Source organism: Dermacentor variabilis, chromosome 6, assembly GCF_050947875.1.
Source record: "Dermacentor variabilis isolate Ectoservices chromosome 6, ASM5094787v1, whole genome shotgun sequence".
NCBI classification, from domain to species: Eukaryota; Metazoa; Arthropoda; class Arachnida; order Ixodida; family Ixodidae; genus Dermacentor; species Dermacentor variabilis.
The window spans coordinates 142,852,131-142,870,644 of NC_134573.1; the positions used below are offsets into that span (position 1 = coordinate 142,852,131).

Sequence of the window (18,514 nt, forward strand, 5' to 3'; positions counted from 1 at the left end):
GATCGATGCTAGTAAATTAGGTTTGTAACTAAATTTAGTTATTTTGTGTTTACAGTGGCTCATTTATTACATTCTACCTTGAAAGCTGAAGGGGGATAACGCGCACTCCAGAATTCGTCTGCACACTTGATGCGTTGGCAGCGGGCAGTTTCCGTGCCGGACAGCAGTTTTGCCGATGCGTTTGCTGTCAAACACTTAGATTGCTGCGGCGATCGTTCTGAGCTGCTGCTTCTACGAATATGTTAACACAGTTATGCAGACTCTGTGTGACTACTTGAGCCCGTTCTAACCAATGCTCAGCGGCCGTACTGTCCTCGCACAGGCATTCCTCGGATTCGTCGTCAGCTAACAGACGTCGTGAGTGTTGTTCAACATCTCACCGAAATCGCTTGCTGAAAGTTCATACGATGCCTTAATTCCAACAATTGTATGCACACTTCGCCGCACAACTGAACACTGAGATACAATAACGGTCTGCGAATCTTTCCGCCTACAATTGTAGGTCCGGACGGACTTTGAGCTGCAGCGACATGGGAAATGCCGAAACGCACGAAGGATCTCCGCCGCCAGACTTGCTCAACAGACACCTCGACCTCAGTGTCAAAGTTGACGACCGCTCTTTCCATAAGGTATGTTATATGGCCAAAACATTTCGCATATACTAGCGTGCTGTACGTACGCCAACTAACGTTTATACGTACGCACCCTTGCAGCGATATCGCGCGAGCGTCGACCACACGCTGTTTCAGTGGCCTTGTAGCGGCTAGGGGCGGTAGGGTTGGCGACTGCGCGCGCGCGGAAGGCGATTACCAGTTAGAATGCATTCTGCTGCGCTGTTCGCTTCAGGAGTACGTGTTCCTCGCGGATATACATCGAGGCTGCGCTGACATATATACTGTGCGGTCGACGCTCGCGCGATATTATTAAAAAAAATTGCAAAGGTGTACCTGTGCACTATTCAAAGAGCGGTTGTTTTTCTCGATCGTTTCAGCACATCAGCGGCGACCACAGCGAGAAGAGCCTTACGGATCTTCCGTGGGGCCTCAGAGACGCTGTTTCGTTGTACGAGTCGCTCAACGTGTCGTTCAACGAACTTACAACGTTGCCTCCCGAGCTGCCGTTCAGACTGCCGCACCTACGCGTGTTGGACCTGAGCTACAACCGGCTCAAGTCGCTGCCGGAGAGCATCGGGTTCCTCTTCCACCTCGAAGAGTTGCTAATTCCGTTCAACCAGCTCGACTCCATACCAGACTCGGTAGTCTACTTAAAGGTGCTGCAAAAGCTTGACCTCTCACACAACTCCATCACACGGCTCCCCGACAACCTGGGGAAAATCGCGACCCTGGCCAAACTTAACGTGAGTCACAACAGGCTCACGTCCCTGCCGAAGTCACTGGGGAGGCTGCCCAACCTTAAAACGATTCTTGCCTCTGGGAATGTTGACATCACGAACCCACCGTCTGCAGTCTGCGAGAAAGGATCGGATGTCGTCCTACAGCACCTGCGAAAGTCAGTCCGCATGCAAGAGAAGCCAACGCTGCGAGCTGTGGAATGCAACCAGTTCCCGAGAGTGCGTGGAAACCTAGTAGCAAGTTCAGTGCCGAACCTCCACTCAGCGCATGCACAGTACTTGCAGATACAGACTGACACTGTGAACACAGCAAGTCGTATCAAGACTCCACTTCTCCCACCTATTGGTGCCACGAAATTGGAACCCAATACACTTACGGACAGGATAACAGGTTTGTTTGCACGTTGATGCCCGTGTGTTATATTATATCAGTAGCTGATGAGAAGACATTTATTTGTGAGTGCTTAGACCAGTCACAAATAGTCGTCTTGTTCATTATCAAAAATTGTCACTGCACAAGCACCGAACAGACACAGAAAAGTACATGGGATCACACACTATACGTATATGGTCACACATGCCCGTGTTGCCATGGTCACTGACTTGATCTTCTCTGTTGCAGTAGACCTGTGCAATGGTTCAATTCCTGCGTCAGCGATATTATAGAAAACAGAGAGCCTTGATTCGTAGCTTGATATTAATGTGATTTAATAGCATGCTGTCCGCAGAGATATGGCGGCACACTATCATATAGCTGTATTGCTGTACCATACGTTTTTTCTTTTTTAATTTAAATGCATGTGGCAGCGCGCAAGTACAAGCTGCTGTGCTAGTTCTTCAGGCCACTTGAAAAATTTTGAAAGCGACAGTTGCTACCATTTGCAAGGCTGAAAAGGCAATATTGCATGGTTCATGGTTGCTTCACGCAGTAACAGTATACAGGATGTTTCTGTGAACACTTTCAAAAATCTCTAAAAGTTGCCTGTGGCAGATATCACAATTCTAGTTCATGAGCTGGTCTACTCGAAGCGGTGGACAATACTTGCCCAAAATAATTGCAATCCAAAATTGACTAATTAATAAAGATTCACTAATTAGGTTATGACTAAATAAATTATTGCCCTTATTGCAATTTGCAAATTATAGCCATGGAGTTCGCAAGGCGGATCTACTTGGAATGAATTTTCAAGATGACACCAGTTTCAAGATATACATTCCCGAACTTTGTGGAGAAATGCATTGGCATTCCAGTTACCTTGTTAACAAAACGTCGTTTCGCGCACTGAAGCGCACAAATAACTGGAACGCCAATGCATGTCTCCGCAAAGTTCGGGAATTTATATCTCGAAAGAGGCGTCATTCTGAGAATTCATTCCAAGTGGATCCGCCTAGCGAAGTCCACAGCTAGAATTTGTAAATTGCAATATGGGTCATAAGATAATTAGCTAAAAAGTTAATTAGTGAATTCTTGTTAATTAGCCGATTTTGCATTTCAATTTTTGTGCGAGTAGTGTCCGCCGCTTCGAGTAGACCGGCTCATAAGCTGGAATTGAGCTGTCTGCCACAGGCAACCTTTAAAAAATTTTGAAACTGTTCGCTGAAACACCCTGTATAAGTAGCATTTCCTTAAATAATGTTGTCTCTACTGCTTGACGCTTTGATAATGTGGTTAAATATCCCACCTGATGAATCGAGGACACCAAAAGAGTGGGAAGCAGACAGGCCATGTGCCTTATTGCCAACTAAACTTTTTGTCAGAGGCAGTGGCTTGTATTAGTCAATAAAAATGAAAAGCAAGCAATGTAACAAAATGACACAAACAAAGACCAAACATCACCAAAGATCATGTTGCAACAAGTACAAGTAATGTGGCACAGTCTGAACCAATGAACAAGCAAACATGCTTAACTTTATCAATGAGTCTGAGCACTTTAAAAGCATTTTTTTTTGTTGTTGTTGAATTAGATTGCGTTGTGACATTGGCTACACATGTTTAATTGCCCCATGTTCTTGCTGATGTTTAGTATTTGCAGCTCATTTTTCTATGTACAGAAGCAATTACCTTGAAGAATAAATATATATATGAGAGTACCATGCATGCACTCCACTCATGCGCACGTATATACCACTCTTAACTGTTCTCATTGTATGACACTGCTTTATTACAATCACAAATCTGCACCCTCTCACCTCAGTTTCAGTACTTCGATCCTGGTAACATACATCATTCGTTGTGTGCAGGCCTGCTGTACGGAGCTGCCATTGGCGACGCAATTGGCATTGCCACTGAGTTCCTGACTGTAGATGAGTGCGCCTTCTACTATGACCTACACTGCCTCGAGTATGCATCTATAAGGAGAGATGAGCATCGGGTGCGATGGAAGCAGGGGGACTGGACATGCAATGCTGATCAAATGGCAAGCTCAACCTTGTTTTGGCATGTGCTTCTGTCTGCTGCATCCTTAAAATGGTTTACACTGTTTGGGACTTATCTTGTCCCACAACAATAATCGTCATCTGCCTTGCTTGCGTTTCCTTTCTTGAAAGCTCGGTGCTCGCATTTTTCTTGTTGAGAATCCTGCATCACACTGATAACGTGCAAGCCTTTCATCACTTCGAAGTACTTGGCTCGCAGCATTAAAGAAAGGAAATGCAGGCAAGACAGATGATGATTATTTTTGTGGGACAAGATAGGACCCAAAGGGGGTAAACTTTTGTAAGAGTGTGTACTCACATGGAGTAAAGAAAGTGTAAACAAAGAAGCAATGAGAGTAAATCATGAGTAAACGAATACAAAGAGAGGAGTTTAAGATAACATTTACACTAAAAATAGTTTACACTCATTGAGGCATATCTTTGTTCCACAACAATAATTGTCATTTACCCTTTATTGTGGTTCCTTTCACAAACTCTGCACTCACTACTTTCCTGTCAAGAATGCTTCATCACGCTGATGACATGCATTTCGTTTGTCACCTCGAAGTACTGGGCCTGCTGCATTAAAGAAAAGAAAGGCATGCAAAATTGATGATGATTATTGTTGTGGGACAATACACCTCAAAGGGTATAAACTGTTTTTAGAGAGTAATATTGTCACATAGTGATGAAGAAACTAAGTAAAATATGGTAAAAAAATTGTCACCTTTAAAAACAAAACAATGTGTGCGTGATATTACTTAAACAAATTTGTACACCATTTAAAGCATAATTTTGACACAGCAGTAGTTGGAATCATTCTTGTATTTCTATCAGATAAGTAAAAAGGAGCAACCAAGGACTAAGCGAATGCAAGGCGAGGTGTAAAAGACAATGTCTAGTAACATACACTTTAATAAATGTTGACACTGTCCGGGGGCTTATCTTGTCCCCAAACAATAATTGTCAGCTGTCTCCTGTGCCTTTCCTCAATGCTGCATGCCCAGTGCTTTCAGGTCATGAACGGCATGTGCCTATCAGCATGACATAGCATTCTTGACAGGAAAGTAGCAAGTGCAAGAATTAACCGAAACGCATGCAAGAAGATGACAATTATTGTTTGGGTACAGGATAAGCCATAAAGTGCGAAAATTTTATTGCAGTGCACTCTTACAAAATTTCATGTCATTAGAGTGTAATTTTGACATGACAGTAATTGTCATAATTATTCACACTGCAGGACATTAAATAGGAGTAAATAAGGAGTAAATAAGTCCAAATTAGGAGTAAGAGAGAACATCTTGTAACACTTTATGAAATTGTACCCCCTTTAGAGTGTAATTTGCTTAATGCCTGGTACTTTGCTCTCATTACTGCTCTGAAATGCCTAGACGTACATGGTGTTCCTAATAAACAAGTGCCTAGCCCCCAGAATTAAAGAAAGGGCACACATAAAATAAATGACAATTATAGTTGCATGCCGAGAGTATGTCCTAAGAAGATGGACGTTCACAGGATCAAGACAAGTACCTGGCGAAGACAAGTTCCCTTGTTGAAATGTTGGCTCCAGCCTGAGACTTCTCATCTGTTGATTACTAAAAGTATATCTTGAGAGATGCAGAATTTTCTATGTGTACAAGTATATAGGAGGCCGGTTTATATGAACAAAATAATGCTGCTATTTGTTCACCTGTGGTCACCTGTGGTGCCAAAGAGGTGTCATGAATAGAATCAGATCCTCATATTAAAAGTCGGTGCTCGCATTGGCATTGTGGAATCCGCATCATATTGTGCAAGGAAAGGGACAGGTACACTGCAAGCACTTGGTTCTTGGATGCTTATACCTTAGGTACCAATAGGAATTCACTGAGATAGTGTAATGCTACTGCATCTATAAAATTTTTGTTCAGACAAGAAGAAACATGAAACATTCTATGCTTTCATTCCATTTACTCATTATGTATAAGAGCATAACATCCCAACAGACCTTTTGCTTTCTATTTGTGATGCCTTCTTGCAGTTTTTAGTGCTCGATTCATTGCTGCGATGGGCTGGCGTTGTTGACGAACTCGACTTTGCGAAACGACTGGTATCCTGGAAACGTTCTGGCGTGGCCGAGCTTGGAGATGCGGAAGGTTTCCTCCTCTCCGACCTCACGAAACTGGTGAGTCACATTTTTGCCTTTGAAAAAGTTTGTTTCATTAAATGCGAGATGCACATTCCATGCATTTTTTGCAATGTCATATCAGGCAGGTGTTTATAAAGAAAAAACTATTAAAGTACCTGGTCTGTTTAATGGTCACCTGTGACAGGTCAACCTGATTACTCGCCTCATGTTGACTGTAGGCATGAAGTGTTTTAATTACACTAGCAGGAAATGAAGTGCCACCATATAGGCGGGTCTCTTAGAAGGCTTTGCAACCCAGTGGAAATGCTGTGATAAGGAAGGTTTGAATGTGGCTTCATCTAAAAACGTGGTCAAAGCTATGCAAAGAACATTCAACATTAATCTCACACCGTAGTGTGACCCATTATATTTTTAATAGAAATTGCCTATATATATATATTACCATGGCAAAAGCAGCATCTTGCAGTGTTCTAGGAGGAGTCAAACTAGCACGACTAACGCAACAACTGATTTGCCAGATGCATCATCAGGATATTTTGGTTCTCCGAGAAAGATGTTAATCCAGTATGAAAAATCTGTATGTATCAATCACAGGCTCCCCTTTTTCCATCATTCCCATGCATGAAACAGCATTGCTTTTCCATCTTGGTAATCGTGAGAAGTTCTACGACCACAGGAGCCTCAGGAAGGCCTGTTGTTCAGATGCACCATCTTTCAAACAGGTTCTACAGGAGGAAGGCTACATGAGCGCCCCGCACCAAGTAGCATTGCAAGTCTTCCAACGGAGCCAGCCTGCCTGCAACAATGGCCTTGGCAAACCACACGAAGCTGGCACTCCAGTTCTGGTTGACAATGGCTCCCTAACAAGAGCTATTGCACTAGGTACGTACTAGGAGCATCATTCGTCTTGGAAACTTGTGCTCTTGTTTGCATTCTGTTGAATACACCGTGCTGGAGGCTTACGTGTCCCATGAATGTCATATTATGTGCTGCTATGTCATATTATGTGCTGCTATGTCATATTATGTGCTGCTGTCATCAAGGCTGTCGGTGTTCAAGCATTTGCATTTAATGCTGTAAGGCACGCAGCGGACAGCCAATCCCGCCGGTGTTGCTAATATACTAAAAATGTGTGTGTTTTGATAACAGCAAATACAGACCCTTACATTAGTTGTATGTTTTGTTTAAAGTTTTGATGCCACTCCGCTATTGACGGGGTCTGTCACCAGGCTGTGTTGCAGGGCACATGTAGCAAGCCTGGTGCACCAAAGGCTAGGGATAATGGGACTCTGAGGACTCTAGGGACTCTGTCTCTTTCAACCTCTGGGGCTTTGTAACAATACAAGTTTTACAAGAGGCTAGGCATAATGTCTGATGGGCATGTCTGCATGGTCACATGCACAGTCGCTTTCTCCTTTTTTGTCCTGCAGACTGTGGAATAGGAATGTTACGAGATAAACAGAACGTGAAGCTAGTTATAATTATATACCAGTCCATGCCTCGAGTGTACAAAACAGCGCCAACAGTTTAACAAAATGTAGAGATGCATGGACATTCGCACTGATCTTCGCATTTTGTGGCTAATTTTGTATGAAAAGTGCCTAGCTGTTAGGATTGAGTCCATCTTGTAAAATTATTACTTTAGCAAGTGTACCTTAAGATGGACATGAACTGGCCATTCTTGTGCAGGCATACCAGTGTTCCACAACTTGTCAGAGGTTGCGTCAAACTCTGTGCGGATCTGCCTAGCCACTCACCCAGAGGAACAGTGCAAGGCAGCATCAGTGGCCATTTCAACAACCCTTGCAACCATACTACAGGTGTGCAAATGCAGCAGCTGCATCTCAATGGGTTTGCATTGCGGGCAGAGCTCATTCAGGGGTAGCAACAGTCTTGCGAATGCAGTAGCCTCCCTTCAGGAATAATTAGAGACCTTGGAAACCTATTTATCTTATGAGAACTTCTAGTTAGCAGATGTGCTCTGAATCTGCTTAAGACTGAACAGATATTCACAAACTGTTCTTGTTGTCAGAGACTACAATTCAGCTTAGCAGATCTTGGCAGAACTCAACGTGTTCGAGTTCCATGGATAGCTCAAATAACGACTGAACAGTACTGAACAAGGTTAAACCTGATTGTTATGCTGAAGCAAGAGTTGTGAAAGCAAAACTTTGTTACATTGGCCATTTCTTGCTTGCTGTTGATTCAGTAGAAAAAAAAAAGTTGATGCTTGCTAAAGTGTGAAGTGAGGGAACATGAGACTACGCATCATAAATAGAATTCTTCAGGCCACAGGCAAACTTTTGACTGGGTTCAAGAAGGAGCACATGATAAATATCCATCATGCTGCTAGGAGTCGAACGTGACTTGACAATAGCTTACAACAACTTAATTGACAAGAGAGCCGAGTTGAAAACTACTATTTATCTTCCAGAAAACCATGCCAAACCACCCTCAGCCAACATGAATGTGGGTTATTATTACGACAATGTGTGAAGCCAAATACATGTTTGCAGACACATCATGCAAAGGTTCCTTATGAAATTACATGACTTCAAGCTCTGCTTCATTTCTTACATGTAAAATTGTGAGGAAAGAAGCATAACAAACAGAAGCTGTTGCTTACTATCACACAATTTTAACAATCTTCTGCAACAAAGTAAAGGTTGATCACCTCTAGCTTCATAATCATGTTCTCACCCCGGTGTCTCTGTAGTTATTGCATTCCTCTGCTGAGCATGATATTACAGATCTTAATGGGTGTGGAATACAAAACAGTTTGTGTCCTTAGATTGGGTACATATTAAGGAACACCACCAACTGCTCAAAATTATTTCACACCCTTACATTATGGCATTCCTCATAGCTTGTTAAAGCTATAAATGTTAAACCTGAAATGTTATTATAGTCTGTAACAATACACTGTAGCTTTTTAGTGATGCAAGTTACCCTTAGTTCATAACTAAGCTGGCTGGCAATAGCCATTGAAAATCAAATTTTAGTTGCACACTCTTGCCGAGTGAAGTGTGTCTCTACTTGTAGATCTTGCAATGCTATGTGAGGATGTTTTTCACACGAAACTAAATGAATGGGGCAGAATTATCGCACTGCATGGAAAACCGATGACGCAATAATGATACGGTGATGAAGGCTCATGTGCGATAATTTCGCTTTGATGCTTCCTTCACAGGGTAAGCACAACCTTTACAGCTGCACGGATGTGGAGAGGCTACTTGACACAGTGTTCCAGCTATCAGTGAGGCAGCTGACAAGCGAGGGCAACATTACAAGCTTCAAGAAATGTTTTGAAGCAAGCAGCTTTGAAGAGTGAGTTTCTGCAAAAGAACATTCTTAAATAGTTTCTTTTATATGCTTGATTTGTCTGCTGATTAGTAGAATCCCTGTTTAACGCTGTGGTAGCTTTTAGTGATGTGCTTGTTGCTTGGAACATGCAACTAACGTGACGAGTTCATTAATCATGAATAGAACACTAGCTCAACAATGGTATAATGCAGTGGCATAAGAATCATCACATATTTGTTGTAACAGTAGTCATACGATAAATTGCTGTGGATAGCACTGTAGTTTAAACCACATACAAGAAGCATGTGGATGTCACTGATATTATTAATGAGAAATGAGAATCCTTTACATGCATTTAATGACATTATCTTTCACTCTGATTTGATAGAGCAGGGTTTAGTGAGATAAATTCACAGTAAGAGAACCATGCTGGCGGATTGTAGATATGAGGGAAAGTGTCTAGTAGTAATTGTTTCTCCCCATCAGTGGCACAGTGTCTTGATAATTGGTAAATGCAACTTTGATTAAGTGTAATGTAACACCTACTCCTCATAATGTATGCCATACTGGATCTTTGCTTTTGGTTTTGTTATGAAGCTTCCAGCTTCCACTAAAATGAGGCGTGACCAACTCAGCTTAAAAATTGCTCTGTTGTTCCAAACATTTGGTCACACCAACGTTTGACGTGCAAGCACGTGTAGCTGCACGGTTTATTTTTACACAAGAATTCTCAATAGAGGTGTACAATGGAGCCGGTTTAGTAACAATGTAAGACTTGTCACATTTCTGGATGTGCAGGTTGCAGCTGAATGATCAGCAGCTGAGCAGTCATCCATTCAAGTCCTTATCTGCAAGCATCATGGCTCTCAAGCAGTGCACTGATTACAGGTGAGGACATTGTGCAACGACAAAAGAAGGCACGACTTGTGCCATGCAAGCGCATTACTTAGTGCCTACAGCTCAAGGCCAGGCATTTAAGAACTAATTGATAAGACAGTGCTGTACCACACGTGTTTTCAGAATTGTAAACAGACCTAATAAAGTCACCTGTGGCACCTGGCACTATTCGACCTCTTGTGCACTACTTGAACAGTTGGCTGTATATCGTATGTCGGCGTGACGGATTACAACGTAAATTAACATGGCACAATTAAACATTTAGTTTAATTGCTCTGGGGCACATGCTGCATTTACAGAGCATCAATATGTGCCCTAACAAATGCGACAAACACAAAGGACAAGCAAAGAGGCCGAAAAGATCATAAAGTGTCTTGTGATCGTCTTGGTCTCCCCATTTGTCATTTGTGTTCTCTGGTACTGTTGACACAGCAACTAGCCCAATAATATGTTTTGTTGTGCCCTAACACCTGACCTGTGGCACAGACAAGCATTGAGTAAGATCCATACAGCCTAATAAAGGTGGTACGCATTAGCTGACTGAGCATTCACTGCGATGACCATTGTAACGGGGCATCCGCAGCATCACTTTTCAAGTGTCATCCATGCTCCAGAGGCTTATCTTATGAATAAGTTGCCAGGTTTGGCTACTTTGCATTAAATTAGCTACTGTTAGAGTACTCCTGCCTTCACAAGTATGGGTCTTCTGCTTCTTTGCTATTTTCTGGCTGGCTCTTTCATCTAAATGTCAGGTATTGCAGTGTTACCACGAAACTGAGCTCTGGCGAAATGGACACTCAATTTTACTACATGTGTAACATGCCTTTAAAGCTAGTTACACCTTTCTTGTCTCTAGTACTGCATTAAAATGTACCTCTACGTACAAGTTGTTAGTTGAAGGTGTGTCTCAAGGGCACATAAGTAGGCATGCAATGCGAGTACTTTTGATAATCATGTACAGTTGCATTTTAGGTACTTCCTTGGCTACCTTATTTTTTGTGTGTGGCCTACATTAGCTACTACCTGGCTATTTCCAGAAATATCGTGGGTACTTCTCAGGTGCGGCACCTGCAAACCCTCTTAGCCAGAACACGTCAGTGTGTGAGGCACCAATCTCACCTTATCTTCAAAGCAAGGCTTTCTTTGCTTCTTCCTCCCACTTTGCGGACACTGGCTGCTGCCTTGCACAATGGGCCAATCCCAAAGAAGGCGTAGACCTAGGAGGCCTGGGGCAACCAGCAGCATTACACTTGTAGTACAGGTGCGGGCTCCAACACAAGCAAAACAGAGTCGAAGCACATACTGAATGTGAAGGACACAAGAGGCGTCAGGCAGAGCAGGCACGTTTTCAATACACAGTGAAGTATGGTTTACAATGCGAGACTTGCAAACACGATGTGGAGCAGCATAGACAGGCCCCGAAGAATGGCTTAAAATGTGAGCACACATTTGCTTGTAAATGCGAAGCTGGAGGGGCACTGAGAAGCAGTGATGAGGCGGCAGCAGGGTAAGACCATGTTGTTTATAGGTTTTACTTTGAGAAACAATTCATGCAGGACAAGTTGAGTTTGTAGAGCGTGCAATAGAGTCTGGCTTATGTAGGGCACGTCCATGGTGCTGAAGCGCAAGTTTACGTTGGGCGAGGTGCTTCCCAATAAAAACACGTCCAATTTCGTTGTACGTCTGTGCTTGCCAATGGTTGCTAAACAAGGACGGTGTCCGTTGCAAAACGAAACAACGCTTCGCTTAAACCGATTCCCACAGCATGTAGGATCCTCATTATTTTTGTTTTCCCTCCCCAGGGCTACCATCAGCCGCCTAGCCATGCAAGGGGGCCACAGCAGCGTCAACTGCTGCCTAGCGGGTGCCTTCCTCGGCTGCCGGGACGGCTTTTCGGCCCTGCCCGAGTCCTGGGTGCAGGGGCTGCTGCCTAAACAGCGCGCATGGCTCAACGAGCGTGTCAACAGCCTGCTCGACAAGATGGGCCTCCCCTGAGCACCGTCGGAGAGCTGCCTTCATTGAAGCTGTTCTCAATTTTGTTGTTAGGAGCCTCGCAACCAGAGTGCTAGTTTGTGGAACTGGTGGCGTGTTGGTACCAGTACAGACTCCTACGAACCCATCTAAAGCGTGGGAGCAGTGGACTCGGAAGAGCATCTGTGTTGTCTGGTGTAGGCTACTGGTTTAAGATGAGTTCCTGTGTGCATACGTGACCGTATGGCCCGGCACATAGCTTCTTACAGTTACCTATAGAGTGAAAAGTGGTGCTGTAGTGTTGTATGTATGCATGGCAGTGCCGGGAAATTAGGGTTTCAGAGTGCTGCCTTTTTCGTTGCTCCAGGACACATATGAAGACCCGTTCGGCAATCAGCACTCCATCTGTCACGATGGTTGGGTCTCTATAGAACAGCGCCTAAAATAAACTTTTTTTTCTCTGTTAAGGAAGAAAAATTTTGGTTAAGGCAAGAACTCTCATACTAGTGTGCAGAGTTATACAGAATGGGAACGATATCAATGGTGCATTGGTAAACTTGGAGAAAAGATGGGGACCAGGTTTACTGTGCATCGACTTCACTTGTGCATTTTCATTTTCTTCGTTTGCTTGGTACGGTATGCTACACGCAGGCAAACGTTGATGCATGAGGTGTTATGGGAGAACACCAATGATGATTTCAGGCCAAGAAATCAGCATTTATTTGCACAGCAATGCCACATGTCTGGCCAAGCGACATCTAAGATAAGCCGAACTATCCACATCCTAGCATTCCCGTGGAGTCGCACTGTCCTTTATTAAGATGCTCGCATAGACAGTGGCACTCGAGTTCCCTTCAGGTAGTGCTACAGGAAGCTCTGTGCCCTGGCCACTGGTAGCTAATGCGTCTTGGGCTGCAGTCGGCTTCACGACTCCCTTGTATGACTAACACCACTCTGTACTAGACGAGCAATTGCAAAGTTCTGAGGTGAAAACATGTCTTGTTGACTTGCGCTCACCGCAGCAGCTATCTTTGCTGCACAGAAGAAAATATGCGACATTGCAGTCTCCCCTTTACGCTGCAAGTCAAAAATGCTTCACTTGTAACCCTAAAGCTCGATATGTATACACGTGCAGTGTTTCGCATGTGTAGCTCACGTAAAAATTCCAATGTGGCATTGTGAAATGCGCTACATTGTAGAGAAAAAAACCTTGTACATTAGAATACTGCCTGTTTCGGAACGACATTATAGAAAAAGAACATATTGTGTACAGCGCTGTTGCAGCTAATCTTGAGCCACACTTCTATCAAGTCGGGAAAAACCACATGCATGAGCAGTTGGCTGCAAATCTGCCACCACACCAGAACAAAGGCTCGGGTGATGCAAACATAGGAAATTAGCTCTTTCTTTTTTTTGCAGAGCAGTAGAACATTATCGATTTGTCCTGGGAAAGCACAACGGGGTGAAAGGATGGAGAGAACATATAACCTAGAAAAATTAGCATCACCAAATACAAATTGGGTGTTACAAAGTTTTAGCCTATATGGATAGTAGTACGTCTCAGCATTAACGTAGTGGAATACTGGTATGAAGCAGCGAACAGCAGCACTGGAGACATCTTGCGATGTCATGCTCAAGCAGGTCAAACGGGCTCATTTGCATTCTGCGACTCTACTTATCTGTTGGCATAACAGTTTTTCACAGCGATGCAAACTTCACAATACTGTACTTTTTCCTACCAGAAAGTGCGAGACAAACAAGTTATAGCACATTCTTGTTTGAAATACACCATCACCAGATGTTGCCACAAGTGCTGCTGTTTGTGTTGCTTTGCGTTGCCGTACTGGTACTATTCCGCTACGTGTAATGCCAGCACTGACACTTATAGGTAACAAAGCAGCTATGAAACTCCTGTTGTCAATGCATTTCATGGCGAATTCTAGAACTGAGAAACTGTATAAATGACGTTTTACTGTAGAGACAGATCTAAAAGGCAACTGGAGAGTTTGGTTACAAAAGCCTGTTAAGTGTGGTAGCTCAATATCTTAGTTTATGTTTCAGGGTTAGAAAACTGCCAACTTTGACAGCTATGTCTTATTCCTGTAATATGGCTATGCCTTTCTCCTTTTTGGCCAGTTGTTACCGATACACCTTTCTCATTGTAAATGTGTTGGGATGCCATGCCGGATGTCGTTGAATTCCATCATATTGCCAACTTTGCCATCTTGTCAGTTCTCGTTGGCTATATGCCTTCTTTGATTGTCTCAAATGCTAAGATGGCAGAATTTGACAGTTATAAAATAGCACCCTTGGTCTGACCTGTCTTCCCGAGTGCTTTCTCGTGAGCATCTATCGTCTTGATGTGCCTTTGTGTCACGCTAACCTACTGCCAGTGTACAGCTCCCAATACTTACGTTCATATGTATACGCGAGATAGCACATTTGGATGAAACATGGTCAGCTAGGTGTTGATGTAAATATAATCTTGTACCATCTGTGGAATTCTGGTGGCTCTAATCACATTTAGACAATCACGATGTATACAAGTCAGTGGCAAAACAGTGAACAAAATTTACGGACCAAAGTTATTTTGTGTCCTGAAAAAAAAAAAAGAAATATATATACATATTACTTTACAGTCTTTTATATAGAGGCACAGCCTGAAAGTTTGTTGTTCCTACAACATGAAGAAATTTAGTTTCTTCATGGCTTGTATGGTATATTTACTTTTTCAGATGGCTGTACGCAGATGAAATGTGCAGGAAGGCTGCATTTTTGTACATTAAGCTTACAGAGAAGCCAAGATGTCAAGGTTTTATAAATTTTTTTAGCAGTAAGTGGTGCTTTGTTTACGTTGCTACATATATATGCATTACATACATATCAGTTCAAGCTAGGCACCTTTATTTTCCCCCAGATTTTTGTACCTTGGACTGCTGCATCTATAAAAGCTCTCAATCTAAGTGCAAAAGTGCCTCCTATCTATTAATCTGTAACCTATGGCTTCTACTTTTCCATCTGGTTTACAACAGAGGAAGATTTACAAACTAGAAATGTGCGCCATATGTGTAATGACTTGGTTGTAGATGAAAGTGCAATGTCCCTGCTTCTCCCATTATGTGGAAGTCTTGTCTGTGATAATATATATGCTTGGCATGGCAGCTTAAAGAGTAAAAAGTAGCATTTGTTATTTTACAAGTTTGTGCGTGCTTGAACAACAGAAAAGAAAAGCAGCAGGATGCAGCAATTGCAAGTGTCAGTAAGATAGGCTTTTCCCTGCTGGTTTCTCCAGTTTTCTAAAGCAATGTTCTGAAAATTCTGCCAGCCTTTAAATACCATCAAGGAGATTCACAAACACATGAACCTATTTCACTGCTGCATCAACCGCACACACTAAGTCGCACTTAATAATAATAATATGCCCACATGGGAGACAGTAAAGAAGTGGCACAGTATACGGTGTAGCCTCAGAGATCAAGACAAGGGCGGTTGTGTGTGGCATAGCGTCAGAGATTGGGATTGGGTGTGTGCAACACCGAAGGCCGTTTTGTCCGTGACCCTTCTTTGTTGCCTGCCATGTTGTGGTGTGTGCTACAAAGTTTGTTTGCCAGCTAGGCACAGGACGCAATGAAAACAAGTTGCATCTGGCTTCCTGAGCCCTCTGCTATTTCTGTGAATATTGAAGAACGTTCGGATAGGAATGAGAATGAAAGAAAGTGCCACTTTGCTTACCAGAGCTTTCTTGATTGATTTTACTGTAAATGTGGTTGGAAAAGTCAGCTAGCCCTGTGTCTTATACTGATATCATGAAGACATCCTCATTGGTCAGTGAACGCTGAAACCATTGAGTTTGCTCAGCTTTTGTGTAAATAAAAGGTCAGCTGCTAGCTCTGAGAACAAAACAATGTCATTTAATTCCCATTTAAAAGCAGCTGCAACTACCGTACATCGCAAATAGGCCTTAGAAGATAGTTCAGTGACTGTCAGTACTGTGAATATGATAGCTGTTGTAGATGCGAGATCATTTCAAGACAATAGGCGGAAACAACCTGAGCAAGAACAGGCTTTCTGCTTTCAGACACCACCGAAGCAATTCTGGATTTGGAGATAACGAAGGGGGAAGGCAAAATCGGTGAATACGAAAACACGCACATTTTTTTTTTTTAATATGCCGCGCTTGTAAATTTAACCCACACAGGGACCAATCCCTCCTTTTCAGGCTGCTCACTGAAACGACTAAATGATGATAACTTCGTGTGTTGTTGTGTGTTGTGAATATATAGGTTCATGTTAGAAATTTTAATGCTCGCAGCTAACACTGTTTTCTGACTAGCCCTATTTTTGTCACGAGAATCTTTATGCACATTTGGTCTCGGCTGTTTCTAACAAGGAAATGTATTGTGAGAAGTTGTTCTGAATTGTTCTGTGTTTTAATGTCACAATGATGGAAAAATTAAACTGTTTCAGTGGTCTTTTGGAATATTGGTACTGCTGTCTTTCTTAACATTTTTGTGTTTTGTGTAAATTTACAGCCAATTGTTAGAAAACACAACAGTCAGCGGATTTATTTGCTCATCTGAGAAATGTCTGTTCAAGCTAAGAGTCTCTGACAGTCGCACAGAAGCACTGCATAACATGCAGTCGCTGATCGAGTGAGTTTACAATATCAGTAAAACTTCGTTATTTAGGCGGTCGTTACTTCGGAAAGCCCATGCATTACTTCACGACATCAAACTCGTTAATTAGGACAGCTTGGAGCATGGCGAGCCCGGTATGCCATAAATGCACGACCAATACCTCCTTTACTAGATGCCTGCCGCATGATCCGAGAAGCTGGTTCCTGCCCTTCTCCTCTTTACTCTTCCCCACCCGGGTTGGCTGCGAGCGCTAGCTGCGGTGGCCGCTGCAAACCTAAATCACGCAGCCCTGCCTCCGAGATTTTAGCGGCGTTTTATGCGATCCCGGAGGCTGGACCCGCGGTCTCTCGTCAAGCCATTGGTCGAGCGCGCGCCAGCCTAGCAATCGTCACTTCCTCCGCAACAGGAAGTGGGTCGGCTGCGAGCGCAGTCTCTCCACAATAACCCTGAACTACGGGAACCTCCGCTCCAATGGGAAGACTAGCGACGCGACAGGCATCTAGTAAAGGAGGCATTGGTATGACACAAATGAGCAAAAGCGGCACTAGCATCCAACCTAAATGAAGCAGCAGAATCCACGTTGCCATCATCGTAAGTGGAAACCGCACGACACTGACAAGAATGATGGAATGCTTTGTGCCTTAGTAGCCTCCTTTATTCTTGCGTTTACAACCGCATTGCCCGCGTGCCTTCAGATCTATCACGATCACATCGATAGCAACTGCTGTTTCGTCTGCAGCGGCTGTGGCAAACAGTAGCTTCATTTTGACTCGGAGTGCATGTTGGCCACTTGCCTTCAGAAATGTGTGGTCGCCATCCATAATTGCGTTGATAGTCATTGCAAAAAACATTAGTTTTGTTTTCACCTGGTGCGCGTGTTGGCTGCTTGCCTTAAATGCATGTTCACCGTCCATGATTGCGTCTATAGTGACCGCCATTGTGGCAAAAAGTAGCTTTGCTTTGACTTCAGAAATCTATGGGTGCCATGAATGATTGCATCGACAGCAACCACAGTTTCATCCACAGTGGTTGCAACAAGCGCTAGCTTCGTTTTTAATCAATGCAACGCATGCGCAATGTCACAAACACGGTGGAAGCTGTTGAGGGTAAAGAGCTGTTCTACTGCAGCCCACACCTTCGCACCAAACCCGCCCGCTACATCGCAATGAACGGACATTCTGTTCCTAAGCAGCTCAATGTAAAAAAATATCATCTGGATGTGCGCGTGGTATTGAAAGGCATGTCTCGGATGAGGACGCAGGTCTTGCGCCAGTACCGTACTGCGAAGGAAGCACGAGGCCTTCACCATTGCGAGTGCTAATCTGTCACATGAGAATTGCAGCTTCCACACTGCTTCACTAAATAGGAACAGGATTTATTGATTCATTCAGTAAGTAAACGTGTGTCAATTCAGTAAAGGGTTTGTTTGTCTTTTTGACAGCGTCGACGATGTGACATTTGGTTTATTCGGCCATTTTTTTTTTCTGGTCCCGTGAAATCCGATACAACGAGCTTTTACTGCGTCACCGCGGCTGTCTTGCCAAACCGTAACTTTCAGTTTCTTAGATCACTTAAAAGAAGCACTGAAGAGTAACAGAAAATCAGTTTAGACTGGTAAAGCATTCTCAAGAAAGTCTATTTTTCATTAACTTGGCAGGGAGATACTCCTTATTACTGCAGGAAATGGAGGCCAATCTTTCTATTCCTTGAATGTCACCCTGAAAACTCCTCAGTAAGGTAACATCAGCATGACATTTCTAGATTGCACAATGTGCTTTCAAAAAGAAAAGAAAACTCTGAGCCTTTCTCATT

General features: G+C 43.2%; 1 protein-coding gene across 1 annotated transcript; it reads left to right on the top strand.

The window, feature by feature from the left end:
• Positions 1–106: 106 nt before the first annotated feature.
• LOC142585375 (uncharacterized) lies at positions 107–16,539 on the top strand. The gene is made up of 10 exons (XM_075696095.1): positions 107–354; positions 503–629; positions 992–1,742; positions 3,593–3,768; positions 5,787–5,930; positions 6,617–6,776; positions 7,584–7,714; positions 9,085–9,221; positions 9,996–10,085; positions 11,897–16,539. The coding sequence occupies exons 2-10, from the start codon at positions 531–533 to the stop codon at positions 12,087–12,089; spliced, it is 1,881 nt and encodes a 626-aa protein (XP_075552210.1). The 5' UTR covers positions 107–354; positions 503–530; the 3' UTR covers positions 12,090–16,539.
• Positions 16,540–18,514: the final 1,975 nt, after the last annotated feature.

What these genes read in the sequence shown, in the direction of transcription:
- LOC142585375 (XM_075696095.1), top strand. Translation starts at nt 531, where the DNA reads ATGGGAAATGCCGAAACGCACGAAGGATCTCCGCCGCCAGACTTGCTC. An exon ending in CATGCAATGCTGATCAAATG is followed by an intron (nt 3,769 to 5,786) that starts GCAAGCTCAACC and finishes GCCTTCTTGCAG; the next exon opens with TTTTTAGTGCTCGATTCATT. An exon ending in TCTCCGACCTCACGAAACTG is followed by an intron (nt 5,931 to 6,616) that starts GTGAGTCACATT and finishes TCTTTCAAACAG; the next exon opens with GTTCTACAGGAGGAAGGCTA.